The sequence below is a fragment of the Pelobates fuscus genome, chromosome 8, assembly GCF_036172605.1.
Source record: "Pelobates fuscus isolate aPelFus1 chromosome 8, aPelFus1.pri, whole genome shotgun sequence".
Taxonomy (NCBI): domain Eukaryota; kingdom Metazoa; phylum Chordata; class Amphibia; order Anura; family Pelobatidae; genus Pelobates; species Pelobates fuscus.
Genome location: NC_086324.1, coordinates 65,102,276 through 65,121,774, shown reverse-complemented (window position 1 = coordinate 65,121,774; position 19,499 = coordinate 65,102,276). Strand labels below are relative to the sequence as shown.

At 42.5% G+C, this 19,499-nt stretch overlaps 1 protein-coding gene across 1 annotated transcript in view; it reads right to left on the bottom strand.

The window, feature by feature from the left end:
- Positions 1-771: 771 nt before the first annotated feature.
- The window catches only part of VWC2L (von Willebrand factor C domain containing 2 like), a 175,621-nt gene continuing 156,893 nt past the window's right edge, over positions 772-19,499 (bottom strand). Inside the window, exon 4 of the mRNA XM_063429965.1 lies at positions 772-2,327. Within this exon, the coding sequence (XP_063286035.1) occupies positions 2,179-2,327 (149 nt within the window). The 3' untranslated portion in view covers positions 772-2,178. The remainder of the gene's footprint in view (positions 2,328-19,499) is intronic.

The following is a 19,499-nucleotide window of genomic DNA, read 5'->3' as shown; positions in this document are numbered from 1 at the left end:
ACAGCAATTAAGGCATGTTTTATTTTCCCATTTTGTAAACCAAAGAGGTTAGAGGTCATAACACTCAGTTTGTAACATTCTTTATTACCGAGACTATGAGATAAGCTGTTTGAAGGAGCTGAGAAACAACACACACTTCCAATGTATATTATGAGTTCAATGAAGGGTCATTAACTTACAGTTTTGGAAGTGATTTTAGAAGTTATTTTGTTTTTGATTTTGCATTAAAATATATATCTTGTTTGGTCTCAAAATGATTATCTGGATTCACTGAGATGATCAGACCTAGTCATAACAAGATCATTACGCGTTTTTAGCCAGGGTTTGTGATACATTATTTGCCTTCATTACACAGGAATTTCTACAGTGGCCTGCTCCTGCTAAGGAGACCTGTCCTAGAACCTGACATGATGCAAAAAAAGTGAAAATGCTCCCTGGTGAAATCTAAAGAACTTTGTTACCCATTTTGAGAGCCAAATTGCTAAATTGTGTTTTGTAGTTTTTAAATCTAATTTGGATGGTGTAACCTAAGACGCCCCATTTCTTAATTGTCTTGGTGGGGGCATTGTTTCTACTAGAATAGGTGTGAGTATTGTTAAGATGGATTTTATTATGGGTCAAGTGCAGACAAAAAGTAATTTTTTTTTATACACCTTAGCTATTCATGTGCCTGTATGGAAGTGGTGGTCTTTAACTTAATGGGTATCAGAAGACAGCTGATAGTACACATTTCTATTTAACAAAATATTTTAATAATATATTTTTGACGCATCAAATATTATTATTGTGTAGAAGTGCACACAATATATATATCTCGGTGCACACGAGATAGCTTCCCACAAGTTTTCAGGCACACTCTTTTTTTTTTTTCTTTTTTTTTCTTTCAGCATTTTGACACTTAGTAGCTGATGGACATGTATGGATCCTGTTACATTTAACCCTTCACTGCTGGAGAAGGAAGCATAAAAATAAACTGACAAAAAAGTATACACAAAAGAAAAAACATATTGAGATAATATCTATGCTAAGATCCAGCTGCAACATTTGATTTGGCACATTCTGGAACTGTATGAGGCATGAGCAGCAATTCTGTGACACATACATAACAAAACTGTTGCCAGGTTAGGAAACCTCTGGATCTCCAGTTCACTATCATCGTGTACTGGCTGTGGATATTAGGAGTTATAGTCCACTAGAGCCAGAGTGCCAGAGGTTGCCTTTCGTTAACTGCTGCTATATTTGAAAAATCTCTCTCTTTTTTTTAATGTAACATTTCAGCCAGGCTGTTTTACTTAACTCCATCCTTTGATAAGTGACATTCTGAAAAATATCAGAACAAAATGGCTTCACACTGGCCTTTTAGGACTGACATGTTTAAAGTTGCTGGTAGTGGAGTAGTCAGTGATGCAACCCACTGCTCTCTCATTTGGTGCTCATTGATTTCATTTTCTTTTTTGGTCGACTTTCGTTCTGAAGAGGGCAAATGTCTCAAAGAGAAATAATTTTGTAAGATTGTGCACATATCTTTCTGTTCAATATTTTACACATTGTGCATCAGAGATCAGAGAAAAATAATTAACCCGTTTGTTTTGCTGCCAGAGGTCCCTAAAATGCATTGATTTTAGGCTTTCTTTGGCAGTAAATGGGTCTTTTATAGCAGCAGTGTTGTGGATTAATATTAACCTATCATATTATAACCTGAAAACTATTGCTCGTTTCCTTTATTCATTTTTTTTGTCTTGTTGATGATGCTGGGCTAAACACACACAACTCCATGGCAACCAAAATCAACATCTAATAACAGGGCATGAATGTAGTCTCAATGGAGACATAAGATTGTCAGGTAAACTCGAGATTCAATGGAATGGTACCAAAGCTTCCTTCACAGTGTCACTGTGTAACCAGCGTTCCATTTGGTCAAACCTTCTCAGAAAACTGAAACAGTCGCAAAGATGAACATAATTGATGCAGAGCTCTGAATTTTAAGTTCTCTTCTGTGTGCACAGCAATCCCAGGATAGTGTGATGCTTGCATAAAAAGGGTTCCTCCTGTGTCATTCTGCATCCTAACTGCTACACAAATCCACAAAGCTTTAGGTATTATCCCTTTAAAGCTTTTCACTTGGCAATGGTTGAATTGTAGACATAGTTCTCACACCACCCATTCGTTCGGTAGAGTCTATAGGGTTTGCTTTCCATGGCATTCTCTCTTCGAGCACTGTGCCGGCTTCCACCAGTCTCCATTGTGGCAATGGCAAATGTTACACTCATCCACTTTCACTTCTATGCCCGCTGGGATGATAGTAGTGCCCGCAAAGCAGTTTGGACCTGAAGGGAAAACAGACATGATGTGAGATTAGCTCATCAGTTTTGGTTCACACAGTTCACCCCAGTTTGGTGTATGTTTTTATGCTCTAAATCATGGGTCCTCAAACTCCGGCCCCCCCAGATGTTGCTGAACTACAACTCCCATGATTATTTGAATTACATAGCCAGAGAATCATGGGAGTTGTAGTTCAGCAACATCTAGGGGGCCGGAGTTTGAGGACCCACGCTCTGAATAACAGCTGCTCAACCATTTATATTCAAACCCACAAATTCTGGAGGAGATCATTCACAATTTACTGGAATACTGCAATACAATTCCACTTGCATATCCTCTTTTATATTTTGTTACATGTTTATTATGTGTTTTCTTTTTCTCGCTTGAATTCTGAGCAGCTGTATTATTCGTACACTTGATCTAAATCAGGGGTAGTAGACCGTCGGCACTCGAGATGTTGTGGACTGCCTCTCCCCTAATGCTTTGCCAGTATTATAGCTGTAAGAGCATGATGGGAGATGTAGTCCATGTGGAGTGTTGATGGTTTATGGTTACATAAAGTCAAGGTGCTGATTCTCACTGGTAGAGCAGCACACAATTCACCCATTCTGCTCTGTCCATCTTTTTGTCATACTACATTCCTACTTTTACTCTACTCTCATAACTAGACAACAACATTACTAGTGGGAACCGTTGCATTTGTATAATTGCGTCATTCTATGCTTTATATGTAAACACTTCTTGATTTTTGCTTTTAAGGTTGGGTGAGCGGGGTCATTATTTTGCAAAACTAGCTCTCTGTGATTGAATGAGATGCTTTGCACACTAATGGAATAATACATAGAATTTTATATGAGATCTGGCACCTTCATCCGCCTTTATAACCTGAAAAGGTAATAGGGGAAGACAGGTCTTACTGCTAGCTAATAATGCAAGAAAGCATGTTGCAAGGCGTGCAGGAGTTTTGTGAGCAAGGTCCTGATCAGATAGACTCCTTATGACGCCTATTGGATTGATACTTCACATTACATTCTATTCCACAGTTACTAAGCAGTAACCCTTCTTAAAGACCACATGCTGTCACTGTTATTCATAAAGGTCTACCATGATCTGCAGTGTTGCAAAAAGAGATTATTTATTCAGAATATTATATAAGAAAAGAAGAAAGAGACCATATAAAAAGAGTCTGAATAGATTAGACAATACAGAGGTTAATCACCATCAAATATACCCACAAAACACGTACAAAATTACCAAGATTCACTTCTGCAATATTGTGACATGTATTTATCAACTGTCTCCTTTCACAACTAACATATTAAATAAATAACACTAACAAAAGCTATAGAACTCAATTTAACAATTGAAATCCTTTGCTATTTGAATCCCTTTGATATGCATTAAGTGATAAAAGAAAAAAAAAAAACACCTGACTACAATGTTAACTGACTACAATGTTATGTGTGCTTGAGTCTTTTGGGGAAAATAAGAATCCTTAATTAACACTTACTGTGCCAGCATAATCTTAACCTTGCTAACGAACCCTGTCTATAGCAATATCATTAGCTAGCAGCTAAGTGTTTTCCAATCCCAAAACTTCTCTAGGAGAAGGATTATCGCTGTCGCAGGGGCCTTGACAACTCTTGTCTTGGTTCGACTGGTGAAATTGGGGACCCTCAAGCAGCGCTGTATTTAGCGCGAGGCTGACAAGGCAAAAAAAGCCACCCCCCCAAACGCCCTGGAAAATGCCTTGCCAGCCTCTTGCCCAGGGGGACCAGAGAGCTGGCTGACTGTCCACCTCAGGGCACGGATGTAGAAGGTGGGCGGCGCTCTCCTCTGAGCTCTTCCTGCTCAGCTACCTCGCGCACACCACAGTGATGCTGGAGCCGGAATATGACGTCACTCCGGCTCCAGCATCACTAAGAGGCACGCGAGGGAGCTGAGCACCACTGCTCACCATGTGACCGCCCGCTGAGCTGCAGCCAGCCCCACTGGTCCACTGGGAAAAATCCACCAAAATAGAAGCAAAAAAATTTAAATAAATTGTGAGTGTGTTAGTGAGAGTGTAATGTGTGTGTCTGTTAGTGAGAGTTTTAGTATGTCTGTTAGTGAGAGAGTGATGGTGTGTGTCTGTTAGTGAATGTATCTATTAGTGAGAGTGTGTGTCTCTGTTAGTGAGAGTGTGTGTGTCTGTTACTGAGAGTGTGTGTGTCTGTTAATGAGTTTTAGTGTGTGTCTGTTAGTGAGACCTACCACGGTCGCAGGGGTCGCAGATGCGACCGGGCCCCTCACTGCAGGGGACCCGGCCGCAGCCACGGCACCTGTGACCGTGGGTCGCCTAGATGCCGCCCCCTCCGTGTTCCCCCTGTCATAGCGGACCCCCCAGCGGGCGACAGAGTTCCTGACAGACGCGGCGAGGGAGCTGTGTTCTCTCTGCTCTGCTCCCTCCCGTGCCGTTTGCTGATGCCGGGAGCCAGAATATGATGTCATATTCAGGGTCCCGGCATCAGTAGACAGCCCGCAAGGGAGCAGAGCAGAGAGAACACAGCTCCCTCGCCGCGTCTGACAGCAACTCTGCCACCCGCCACACTGAAGCCCCAATGGAACCCAGGGACAGATCCATGCCAGCTCTCCAGGTAGGGAGGCTGAGTGGACATTTAATATTAATAATTTGTGTGTGTTTGTAAGTGTCTGAATGTGCATGTGTGTGTCTGAATATGTGTGTGTCTGTGTGTGTCTATGAGTGTATGTGTGTGTGTCTGTGAGTGTATGTGTCTGTGAGTGTACGTGTGTAAATGTCTGAGTGTCTCTATATGTGTCTGTCTGTATGTCTGTATGTATGGGTCTCTGTGTGTGTGCCTGTATGCATGTGTCTGCATGTGTATCTGTTTGTCTGCATGTGTGTGTGTGTGGGGTGGGGGTTGCGTGTGGGGTAGGAGGTAGATATATGGGGGCCCTGTGGTTTCTAGTAACGCCTCTGCCCTGATTGATATATTTTGAAATATCTCCATGCACACATGGCAAAGTAACTTGAAATGCTATTTGCCAGCTCCCTCTACTTCATATGGTCAATGCCTGTTTCACTTGCCGTCCTCTGCAAATTGTAAGTAAGAAAATATGTCTGTGCTGCTCTATTTATTGTGGAGTAAACTCAGAGAAGCTCACGTTATCAGAAGCTGTAGTCGATTATAGAGCGCAGAGACGTAATCAAAAATATTTAAACTACATTATTTTGTGAGCGCTACATTTGTTACAGTGCTTTGAAGTGAAATTTTGAATCAGGGATTGTACAAATAGCTAGGTGGGTTTGTCATAGAGGCTGTAAATAATCCAGCTTAAGTGTCAGCTTATAGACCAGCACCTTACTCTCCTGTCAAGCTCTACCTACGCTTTAATCAATTTGATTCCCCAAAAAAGATAGGTGACCCTGCTTACTTTCCTCACCAGCCCTGTTTAAACGTGGATAGGGACAACCCTTTTTGCCCCATAAGAAAGGAGGTATCCAGTGGTTCCCAAACCAGTTCTCAAGACTCCCTTACCAGTCCAGCATTTAGGGATTACCAAAATCCTGGAAGGTTGTGTGTGTTCTTTTCTTTGTAAAAACACCTTAAACACAACTGGGTAATTCCTCAATCTTGGACTGGTAGGGGAGCCTTGAGGATTGGTTTGGGAACTACTGGGGTAATCAATGGGCAACCATAATAGAGCTCCAGATACATTAGAAATACACAGATATTGGCATCCAACTGAAAAATAATAGGAGCCTAAATTAACAGAGTATATATACATACCGTATATACTCGAGTATAAGCCGACCCGAATATAAGCCGAGGCCCCTAATTTTACCCCAAAAAACTGGGAAAACTTATTGACTCGAGTATAAGACTAGGGTGAGAAATGCAGCAGCTACTGGTAAATTTCTAAATAAAATTAGATCCTAAAAAAAATATATTAATTGAATATTTATTTACAGTGTGTGTATAATGAATGCAGTGTGTGTGTATGAATGCAGTGTGAGTGTATGAATGCAGTGTGAGTGTATGAATGCAGTGTGAGTGTATGAGTGCAGTGTGAGTGTATGAGTGCAGTGTGAGTGTATGAGTGCAGTGTGAGTGTATGAGTGCAGCGTGTGTGTATGAGTGCAGCGTGTGTGTATGAGTGCAGCGTGTGTGTATGAATGCAGTGTGAGTGTATGAGTGCAGTGTGAGTGTATGAGTGCAGTGTGAGTGTATGAGTGCAGCGTGTGTATGAGTGCAGCGTGTGTATGAGTGCAGCGTGTGTATGAGTGCAGCGTGTGTATGAGTGTGAGTGTGTGAGTGTGTGAGTGAGAGTGTGAGAGTGTGAGAGTTGCAGAGCCTTGGTGGGGGGTGGGTGGTTTTTTTTATTATTTAAATTTTTATTATTTAATTTTTTTTATTATTATTAATTATTATTTGTATTTATTTACTTATTATTATTATTGTATTATTATTTATTATTTAATTATCATTTTTTTTTTTAATTATTATTCATTTATTTTTTTCGTCCCCCCTCCCTGCTTGATATATGGCAGGGAGGGGGGCTCTCCTTCCCTGGTGGTCCAGGGGCATTGGTAGTTCAGTGGGGGGGGGAGAGGGGGGCTGTCAGAGCTGTAACTTACCTTCACAGCAGCTCCTGTCAGCTCTCTCCTCCTCCGCGCCGTCCGTGCAGCTCCCTCTGTCAGCTCACAGTGTAAGTCTTGCGAGAGCCGCGGCTCTCGCGAGACTTACACTGGGAGCTGACCGAGGTGCTGAACGGACGGCGCGGAGGAGGAGAGAGCTGACAGGAGCTGCTGTGAAGGTAAGTTACAGCTCTGCCAGCCCCCCTCTCCCCCAGTCTGTATTATGGCAATGCAAATTGCCATAATACAGACCTTGACTCGAGTATAAGCCGAGTTGGGGTTTTTTAGCACAAAAAATGTGCTAAAAAACTCGGCTTATACTCGAGTATATACGGTACATGATAATAATAACATTCAGTACCAGAAAAACGCCTGATAATAAACCTCTGACAACCAGCAATTCTAATGCATACAAACACACAATACATTTCCACCTCTATTAACAGTATATATGTATTTGGCCTTGCAGTTTACAGACTTATCATGAGAGCAAAGTTACCATCAACACGTGTGACGGAATGCCGTCACTGAATGTCATCCCCGAGCACTGATTGGTGCAAATTGGTCAAGTTTGAACCGGCCTAAACCAAGTGATTCTCTGGAACTGTTTTCGGGTATGTACAGAGTCCCAAGCCGAGACTTTATATGATGATTTCTGCTATGTGCACTGATCTGATCATAGTTGGGACCAGGAGCTATTCAGGGATGTATGGCATGTGGGGGTGCGTTACTGTATGGTATGTATTTTGTGTTTTTTTGTGTTCGGCTTACTGTGTCTGGGAGATACCATTATCTCCAAGGCACAGCGATGCTGGGGTGGGCTTATGTTTTTTAATGTATTGCTGTAAATGGAGATCTAGATGTGGCGGTATACCCTCTCGAGGATAGGTTACTACCGTATGTGGTCGCCCCTTCCTAGTTGTGCTCAGCCCTAGAGTTACTATAGCTGCTAGGCAGTGATTATAGTTGCCTGCAGAAGGGCAATCGTGGTATCACCCGAACACTAGTCGAGACTTTGTGAAGGGAAAAAGAACTGTTTATTGCAAGCAGGATACACAGTATTTATGCACAGACCCCCACAGGGGTCTCAATTTACAACAATACAAAACATAAGCCAGCCTAGGGCACACCTTTGCAATAATTATGCTGTCTAAACAGCATCTTGATATGCCACACATGTGAGGTGGATGGATTATCTCAGCAAAGCAGAAGTTCTCATTAACACAGATTTAGACAGATTTGTGAACAATATTTGAAAGAAATATGCCTTTTGTGTACATAGAAAAAGTATATGGGGGCCAAAACAAAAGTGTTGCATTTATAATTTTGTTCAGTGGATGTCTCTACAAATCTATAAATGCGTCTGATATCTCCACCACAAATAGGACATTCCCATGATTATGCATATGATGTCAGCATGGGGCTTGGAGCAATGACCCAACACACTGTCATACTAAGGTCACAGACAAGTAGCACCTCTAGTTAGGACTGGTGGTGATGTAGAACCTAACTTTGCTGTAAGACAATAGGGTCAGCTGGCACCAGACTTGCCACTTGGTATTCTAGCAGACATTAAAGGGACACTGTAGGCACCCAGACCACTTCAGCTAATTGAAGTGGTCTGAGTGCTGTGTCCCTTTTGCACTTATTGTTGCAATGTAAAACATTGCAGTTCCAGAGAACTGCAATGTTTACATTGCAGCTCTAAGTCTGCCCTCTGTGTCTAACAGACAGCCACTAGAGGGCTTACGCAATCTAAACTGACTTTTGGTCCGTTATCTGACGCTGGATGTCCTCCAGCGTCAGATTTTCCCCATAGGAAAGCACTAAATAATGCTTTAATATGGGGAGGTCTAATGCTCGTGTGGCTATGGCCGTGCATGCGCATTAGGTCTTCCCCGCCATCTGACGTCAGCGGGGGAGGAGCATGGGTGGAGCCTGACCCAGGGTCGAGGGACATCGGTGCTGGATTCAGGTAAGTGGCTGAAGGGGTTTTAACCCATTCAGCTCCGCGAGAGGGGGGCCCTGAGGGAGGGGGTCACTACAGGAGCCTACAGTGCCAGGAAAATGGGTTTGTTTTCTGGCACTATAGGATCCCTTTAAGTATATATATATATGTCATATATCACAAAAAAAAAGGTTGTTCGTCTATTGCTACTAAGATGTTTTGCACAGAGCCAAATTAGTAAGGAATAAATATATACACATAGTATACCTGTATAGAGACATAGCTAATTACGCCAATGCTTGTATATTGTTCACAGCACTGGAGACAGATAAGAACTGATTTGATTTTAATGGATTTTCCTAGCACGGTGAAAGAGAAGAACACATATATTATATTAACAAAACCTATATTCAAGAACTGAATATACTGAACTGAGACATCTCTATTGATCTAAACACCAGGTTACTAAACATTGTGAACAGCAAAACAATGAATACAGAAGTATACCATTTTATAATAGTGTTCCTTTAAAAGAATAACAAATACAGTCACTGACTATGGTACCATGATGCTTATTTTACCATTACTATGTAGATTTGTAGATTTTCTTTTATATCCTTCCACTAATGCTTTGCCAGATAAACGTACGCAAAATGCATATCATAGTTAAATTAGGTTGCCAGATCTTTCTTTAAAAAAAAAAAAAAAGGATGCTTATGACAAATGTACGGATTTATTAATTAAACCAGGAATTGCAAAGCATTGACTAGACAGTTTCAAAATTCTTGTTTACCTCCCAGATCATGAAAGAGTTAAATAGTTGAAGTTTAGCTGAAATGTAACCCGACAATATGTTCTGTACACTCTACCCTGTTCAACATAAATTTGTGTGTGACCCTTTTACATCCCCATCAGGATTCTGTCCTTGCACGCACATGGCACAGAAATAAATTCAATTGGACATTCAGATAATGGGACTGGTCATAAATGAGTCTGTTTAGTATTCATAGGGATATCACATTGCTCTGCAGCAATTTAAACCTCACTTAATTGACTGTTTAAGGGTTACTATTTCTATAATTGCATGCTTTTCTAATTGACTCTTACAGCATTTTTTCTTCCTTAGCAAAAAAAACTACTAAAAGCTGGAATAAAGATAAATGAAAGAGAAGGAAAATGTGTTCTGTACTAATCAGAATGGGGAAGAACTGACTGTGTGAGGTTTGAAAATCTGAACTAACTGCATTGCATATGCAGAAATGTATTTATGCCAGTGGATCAGGCCAACAGGACATATACATTTAAGTATAAAGGTGCTTTTTTTTTTTTAATTCTTTATTTTAATAGTGCATATGATATACATGTAGGCCTGCAACGCCACAACAGCTGGTGCAGGCTAGTTCGAAACAGAGATAAACAGTTGTATGGCATAGTAACATTGCACATTTTTAGATAAATATGTATGAAGACAGGAGTATAGGTATAAGTTGTACCTAAAGGGGCTATGATGGGTCATGCTAGTGTTGCCAGGGGTCATGTATAGCCCTATAAAGTTCGAGAAGGCTGCGCTTTGCTAAATGTATGATACATGTGTATATTCGTGTTAAAGTAAGAAGGGTAATCTGCATTTCGTCCAACTGCTTGGGCTGGGAAATAAGAGTTGTCTGGAGAGAGGCAAAGCTGCATGCGATATGTGGGTGGTTGTACTGACTGGTTATGTGAGGGGTGTGCGTGCCTAATTAGTAGCAGTGCAAGCTAATGCCAGTGAGCTAGGTACCTCAGTGCTGCTACATCAAGCCATGGAGCCAGCGACATGCCAGGACTTAGGTGACAGCAGTGCGCATGTCGCTTGCAGATTATGGTCGGGACAGGTGTAGGCCGTGGGTAACATGCTGTAAAGGCTAAACAGTGCTAAGTTGGTATTGCTCGGAGGCATGGCTCGGCAAGTATGGGGGAGCTCCAGTTGCCATACCGGCGGGATTAAACTATATACATGGGGATCGCAGGTGTCTAGTCCATGGGTTCAGATGTGGGGGTCCATGTGGCGGCCTCCACCTAGGTGTCAGCTGAGGTCCTCCGAGGCACATATGGGGCTGTATTTGCCGGGTCCCAGGTATGCGTTCCGATCTTTCCAGGTCCTCCGTGTTTGAGGGAGTCTCGTGGGAGACCCAGAGTCTCTAGGATAGTCTCTGCTCCAGCGAGGTCCTGGATTGGGTAGAAAGTGTCGTTCTTCTGGATTACCAACTTATGATTATACTTCGAGCGGTATGGAATTCTGTTTGCTCACAATAGCTCCGTGAGTGGCTGCATCGTTTTCCTCCAGGCGAGGGTGCTCCCCGACAGATGGGCATAGAATGTGAATGAGGAGCCTTCAAAGCTGTATGGGGAGATTCCTCTGATTGCGCCCATCACCGCTGCTTTGTCTTGCCCACTTCGGAACTTTACAATCAGGTCCCCTGGTGCTGTTGTGGGCGCTTTGGTCGGTCTTGGGATCCGAAACAGACCCTCGGTTGTGATTGACTTCGCTTGTTTTGGGGTTAGTAGTGCGTCGATTAATCGTCGTAGAAAATGCGGCAGCTCTGCTTCGGGAACTGCCTCTGCCACCCCTCTGATCTTGAGGTTTTTACTGTGCCTGGAGTCATCGAGCATTGCGAACTTCTGCTCCATGGTGGTTTGTCGCTGTTGGAGCTCGTTCATGTCTTGTTGCAGGCGGGTAAGTTGGGCCTTGGAGTGCAGGAGTCGGCTTCCAGTATACCCGTGTGTGTCAGGCCCTGTAGGTCCTTGCAGAATGTGGCCATGTCTGCGTGGATATCCCTCCGGAGGCCTGCCAGCATCTCCCTCATGTCGGCTTTTGTCACCGGTGCAGAGTCCGTGCAGGAGACCGCGGGTGGTTGCGGTGGAGGTGGTTCTCGTGAGGCCGGTGAGTGGTGGTCCTCGGGTTCTGGGGCTAGATCTTCTGAAAAATCAGAACTCTCTCCCATATAGGAGGCCATTTTGGGCAGTGAGCAGCCATGTGCCTGCCGCCACATATCTCCGATACTCATCCCCACTCTCGGCTTGTCTGCCTTCTGTTTCTTAGTTTTTCTGCCCATATTACCTGGGGCTGTCGAAGGATCCAGTTGGGGTAACTGAAGTTGGGGTGAAAATTGTATATATCGCTAATAATAGCTTTTGTCACTCGGAGCTCTGCCGACATGCGACCGCTCAGTTCGATAGCTTGACTCCGCCTATAAAGGTGCTTTTAAAAAATAATCCTCTAAGACAGGGGTGTCCAACATCGGCCCTCCATTTGCTGTTGTATATAATTGACTAACTTCTCAGTCAGCCAGCAGCTGGCAAATATAACTGGAAATCTGTCCTTCAATTGTCATAGGACTTAAATTAGGAACTTACGAACAAGCAAAATAACAAGGGAACTCAGCCTTGAACAGGTAGGATAAATGAGTCAACCCAGCCTTAAATAGGTAGGATAAACGAGTCAACCCAACCTTTACCGGTAGGATAAACAAGCCAACCTAGCCTTAAATAGGTAGGATAAACGAGTCAACCCAGCCTTTAACCGGTAGGATAAACGAGTCAACCCAGCCTTTAACCGGTAGGATAAATAAGTCAACCCAGGGGGGGCGGAGCCTAACCGCAGAGCCGACCAGACGTGCTGTAAAGCAGCTCCCGCAAAAATCAACGAAATCGGGGATATAAACCCCGTTAACGGACACGTTCTGGAGCCTGAGTGCACCCAGCGAATCAGGATTTCCATGGGGCGTCGAATGAAGCAACAAACAAGTCGCAAATCGCCCGGAAACCCGAAATACGTTTATGGGGCCTACCTGTGCCGGAGCCAGGGAGAGACGGCCGCTCTCCTGGATGGTAATGCCAGGTATCGACCCTTTCAAGCACTCCTCATTATTCCGCCCCCCCCCCCCCCCTGGACCGGTGGAGTTATCCCGGTCCGCACTTTGCTCCAAAGGCACACAGCTAAGCAGACTGCACAAGCATGATACGGGCATACTAACCAGCAGGCCCGTAAAGAGACCAACTAAAATGGCGGACGACACATTCATCCACGTGTTGAGGGTGAAGAAGCTACCGACTGCACTCCTGAAGCGCCCAGAGGCGATACAGTCCCACTCCTGGGAATCACCAGGGGGGAGACAACAGGCAGCCCGACCCAAAACGCCTCCACCACTGATGCACGGAGAACGGAACCGTGAGTGCCGGGGAAAGAGGGGACTACCCCCGGGTGCAAAACCATCTTACTTACCCATCCATGCACAACCCTACCCACCCGGGCGGCAGGCCATGGGGCGTAGAGCCCACGAGCATCATCCACAATGGCGGAAGAAAAAGAGCAGTAAGCGACAGACGACGACCCGCTCTTCCGTCTCTCCCACAAGTGGAGTAAACCCGGACCCCAGAGGCAACCGAGTTTGTGGCAAGAAGATGCAGGCCTGCACTTCAGCCTGGGGCTGGGGGGACAACCTCTCAGACACATGCCTGGCAGCGAACCACAACAGCCCAGAAACGGACACACACCGCCTACACAGAACCGGCATCGGGTAATGGAGAACCGGATGGGGACCGCATGTAAACGCTGGTCTGGGACACTGCCGCACAACTAGCCATGCATACTCTGGGCGCTAACATAACATACTCTGACAGCGGACCTGTGGACATTACTGAACTGCTGCACACGCTTATGGACATTATGATTTTTATCAAACTTGTCTTATTCCTCGCTATGTAGGTAATTAGGTGCATGTCAAGACACATTCATCCCACACACTTGAGGGCACACGCTCACATAACCAGTTCAACATATGAGCATTACAATACACAGACAGGGATTTGTGCATAGAGGTATATCACTATTGTCTCCATGTCCAGCACCTACTCGTTTAAACATTGGTCGTGTTACAGTTCACTTAGTCCATACGCAGGACATACCCGCCTACAATGTGTTGAGGCCTGCAACGTTACAATGGTTGTGTTCTGCTGTAGTCTGTTCGGTGGTAGTTTATTGGAGTGGCACCAGCTTGAATTGCGCTATATTTATGTACTGCATGTCTAAAAAATCGTTTTGTATACTGCTATTCTTTGACACCCTAACATGACAGGCAGTCCTCTTGCTAATCGCGCTATATCTACTTACAGCATGCCTGAGAAAATGTATTGCATACTGCTATTCTTTGACACTTTAACGTGACAGGCAGTCTCCTTGCTAATCGCGCTATATTTACTTACTGCATGTCTAAGAAACTGTATTGTATACGGCTATTCTTTAACATTTTAACGTGACAGGCAGAATTCTTGCTTAGATTATGTTTGCCCTGAACGACTAGATAAAAATTAAAAAACGAAGCATCGCTATCCTAGAAATGTAATAGTTTAAAGCTGATAATGTTTTAATCCTCTACTGTATTCAAACTATACGTTTCCCTCCTTCTCTTCTGTACCCCATCAAAAATGCTTCAATAAAAGAAAGATTGACAAAAAATAAGTCAACCCAACCTTTAACAGGTAGGATCAATGAGTCAACCCAGCCTTAAAACGGTAGGATAAATAAGTCAACCCAACCTTTAACCGGTAGGATAAATGAGTCAATCCAACCTTAAATAGGTAGGATAAATGAGCCAACCCAGCCTTAAACTGGTAGGAATAACAAGTCGACCCAAAAGCCTAAAGCAGGTAGGAAGGGCGAGTATACACAAAAACCCTTAAATAGGTATGATAAACGAGTCAACCCAGACTTTAAGTACTAGGATAAATGAGTCAACCCAACCTGAAACAGGCAGGATAAAGGAGCCAACCCAGCCTAAAATATGTAGGATAAACAAACCCACACAGCCTTACAGGTAGGAGAAACAAGCTAACACAGCATGGAACAGGTAGAAAGGGAAAGCAGGCATAGCCAGCCTTAAACTGGTAGGATGAACACTGTACCCAACCTTAAATAAGTCTAGTAGTAGGGCCATTCAAAGGACACATCTTAACCAGGCTCTGACAATCCACTGATAAATCCCCATGATATTCTCTGCATACTTTGCTGTTATCAAGCTATTTTCATCTCCTTTCTAAATGAAAGGAACAAGATTACTGACCTGAACGGTTTCTGAGTTTCACATTTACATTGAATGAAATATCTCCTCTACGGTTATGTTCTCTGTGACTAACGTACGCTGGCTGCTGCTGGAAGCTTCTGCATGTCGCTGAATCCTAACCTGAAAAGCTTAGTTACAATAGACCAGGCAAAGGGAACTATACACATTGCTTGGTTATCTCTGATGATGGCCAGCTACGAGCCCTTCCCTACACAATTTTTACAATGTTGCCACTTATAATGCTGCATCTCATTGGGCACTCACCTAAAAATTCTTTAAATATGCAAAGCAAAATCAGCTAATTCTAATACTAAACATATTCCTAAAGGACAACTGTCTCAAAGGACACGTCATATACTAATCTGATTATATATATGCATATTCTACTTCACAAAAACAATATTCAAATAAAAAAAAAAACAAGTAGGACAGGGTAACAAACACAACTATGATGAGCTTGAATGAGCTGGTGAACAAAGTCAGCGTTAGTGAGGGTCAACTTGTGGACACAACCATAATTGTCTAGGCTAAGTTCGTGGACATGGTCAATACATGGTTAATATTTACTTGCAAGCTAGGATGAACCAGTCATGACTGGATCCAAATGTAACTTGCTAACTCAAATGAACTATTAATGATAGGATCCACCTCTGAATTTTGTACTAGTTCACATTTATGCCCCATCTAGAAGAATTTAATAAAGGTAATATAATAATTACATTATTTTTGCTCAATTCCTCTTTTGTAATACCTCTGGAGGTAAAATGTTTTGGATACAGAATCGGATGGAATCCCAGGTCATGTTGTCCTGGCCTTTAATTGGTTCTTCCCCAGAATTTCTAAAATGTCTTCTATTTCATTTGCTCTACATGTGTTTTTATTTTTGCATTTTATTTTTAGCTTAATCAGAAGTCAATAACTGTGATCTGGATCATAAAAAATTTGCAAAAGTGGGAAATTCAAAGGTAAGACATTTATTTTTATACACTCATTTTAATACATTGCCATCGCAAATCCTTTAACCCCTTAACCCCTTAAGGACACATGCCATGTGTGACATGATTCCCTTTTATTCCAGAAGTTTGGTCCTTAAGGGGTTAAAAAGTTGCTAAATCTACAATGGAATGTTCTTTTAATGAAGTAACGTTTTAAACAGTTGATTTTCTTTGCTCCCTTTTATGTGTAGTTGCACACTTCATCCCTATGCTTGTTTTGGAATCTAAAAACTACTTTACTATGAAGATCATTCACAGCTTGCCCAATTTAATAACACAGCTGCAAGTTGATTATTACTCCACAAGCCATGATTTGTGCCCTGTCATTCTTCCGTGGTTACTGTGGCGTGGTCTGTTTGTGTACTCAATCTTGCATTGCAAGCCACCTTACTTTTACAGAACTGCTAATGCACTGTTTACCTCCCTTCAATACCTCCCACTAACTCAAATAAAGCCTGCTATGGCAAATGACAACTAATTGATTTGATTTTTGTTTTGCGTATACATGTGGTCCTCGTTTTGCGACCTACCTGTTTTACGACGAGCTCTCTCGCGGGGGGGTAAGTGCAAGCCATCGTGAGAATTAGAGGGATTCCCCGATGTGCTGCGTTCATCTATGTTCAGGGACATTTCCCTGAAAACAGACATGTGCACCAGAGCAGGGAATCCCTTAAATCTATGTTTGGGGAAATTTGCCCGAACATAGATTAGAGGGATTCCCTGCTCTGGTGCGTTCATCTAAGTTCGGGGAAATTTGCCTGAACATAGAAAAGTGCACCAGAGCAGGGAATCCCTTAACTCCTCACTTACCAAGCAATTCGTTCTACGACCGGGCAATAGGAATGGAACCCGATCGGTAAGTGAGGAGTACATGTATAAGAGAACAAATGCAAATCTCTAAATCAAAATAGGACCCTATCATATACAGCCATTCAATTCGTACTTACATACTTGTCTTGCTGTTTTCTAGAGTATGTATGCATTCTGCTTTTGTTCGAATAAAAAGGATTACATATTGTCTCACCAGTGATCAATAAAGAAGTGTAAGTAAAAAAAATATTTCTGCTACTGAAGTCCTTTCATGTAGATTATACTATTCTACTGCAGTTTTCTACTGCTTGGTCAGAAGCCTGCACATTTCCTGTAAAATAATGACTGATTCTTCTGATTTAGTCAGGAAAAAAATATCATGAAAGTTTTATGTTATCTTTTGAATTCTTGTATAGAAAATGCATCAATATGTTGTTGCATTAAACTGTCAGTCTTTAAATTATTTGCCATTATTCTTCTTTTGAACATACTAATACATTACATATAAGGCCCCACAGTTAAACCCTTTGGTGAACTACAAGTAGCCTTTCATCATCAGGTAAGTTTAATGAATTGTTTTAATTGGAATTCAAGACAAAAAAATTATATATTCACATTTGATAACTGGATATTTATACATGTGCATATTTTGCTTGTAATTTATTGGGCTTGAAGCTAAGAGTGTAGTGAGTGTATGTAGCTGTGTTAATGTATGGAGGGTTAAAATACCAAACATCTCAATAAAGAGTGGGCGGGGCTTGAGCTGCATGGCGACCAGATGCAGCTAGCTGGAGCTCCTCCATAGAATCTTATGAGCGGCAAGATTTACAACTCCCAACACCTCTAGTTGGCATTGCAATAGACTGCCTTGCTGTCTGTACCAGACAGGTGCCTTAGACTGTTCCAGACAGTACCCATTATTGAATTCTATTGAAGAAGTCGAGAGGCCTAGTGGAAGTACTGGAAGGGAGAGGCGGGCGATCTCCCGATAACGCACGGGTATAATACTTATGATGCTCACTCACAACCTCTTTTTCCCCGTGGGCTGGCGGGGTTATTTCGGCCCACCACTGTGCCAACCATCATAACTATATTCACTTAATACACCTGCTCCTGTCTGCTCTCTGTCCACACTTACCAAGATGGCAACTGCACTTAGACCCTAAAGGCTCAACACAGCTCTGGTGTAAGCACCTGTGAGCGACTAAAGGACATTTTCTAAAGCTTATGGACAGAGCTGGAGAAGCATGCAGCTACAGCACCACATTTGCCATAGGAGAGAGCATAGCAGAGTGACACGCAAAGGAAGGGGAGGTCCCACCTGGGCCTAGCATCTATTCAAGCGTCTGTCACCTCTACCAATAGCCCACCAGGGCTGAGTGCCACAAGGAGTGTGAAATTGAAGCATCGCCCACACCAGCAGGAGAATGTCATGCACAAGAATGGGTCCTCGTGATACTCCCTGCACAAGAGGGATGTGGACTTTGAGAGTCACTGAGTCTGTAGCCTAGAGATGTTGGCCTCTATGTTGGCCTGGGGTGCTTCGATTCAACCATTTCACTACTCTTAGGTACCTTTCAGCTTACTCCATGTGGTTTTTTATTCTAAGGGTTAGCTGACCAGTTATATCTTTGAAATTGCAGAGATGAGGCAGTGATATCTCTTTCTGTGGTTTAACATTTTCCTAGCAGTTTCCATGTCTGGACTATTTTACACGTAGGCAAGCTTAGATTAAGCCATAATGTTTAGATATGCATGTCTAGCCTGTTATTATTATATCACAAAAATGTGCTGAATTCTCATGATGCCATGCAATTGTCTCATTATGTAAAACAATGCAAGACAGTGGATTGCTTATTTCCCTTTAAAGTGCAAAAAATACATGCATATATAAAATGACACTTAACTTTGTATTTCAGTTTGAAATATATCAATCTTTGTACCTTTAATTGCAAAATAAAGTGCATATAGTGTAAAACCTTAAAAAACACAACTAATAAGAAGTGCTATTGGAACACTTGCATGATTCAGAGCTATAGAAGCTCTGGTATGTAGGGCCTGTTGGTCCGTATATGGGAGACCACTCCCTCTTCACTGCAGTACATTAAATTATTCCCAGAGTATCTCAGTGCAAGGAAAATATATATAGTGAAATTCCACTTAGCAGAAATATATAGATGCTGGTAATTATAATACTCACAAGTGTGGAGCCTGTAACCTGGCTCAGTACAAAGGATTGGTGTTGTTCGGGACTATACTCCCTTCTGTATAGATGCAGGAATTCAGATAGGTATAGTAAAACTGGCACTTTATATATATATATATATATATATCAACAATAAAAGTAAGAATACAAATACCAATATATAGTATTGAGTCCTTTCAAATAATCCTAAAAATGCATTTCATTGTTTGGCTGGCTTCCTCAGTTGTCAATGTGACTAGTCCAGAGCCTACAGTTTAAATATCCTCCTACTTGGTCTTTATCCTTTGCTGTTCTTTGTAATTTCTGTGTGGTAATGCGTTCCAATCTCTATATTAAATGTGGGTCTCTCCCCTTTTTCAACTCGGCATTGAGGTCCAAGCCTCAATTTCGGGTCTGTGACGCGATCTCAGTCCCGTTGTGTCACGTCATTTCTGTTTCCGGCTAGAATATAGAGTCTCGCATTACACAAAACATCACTCTC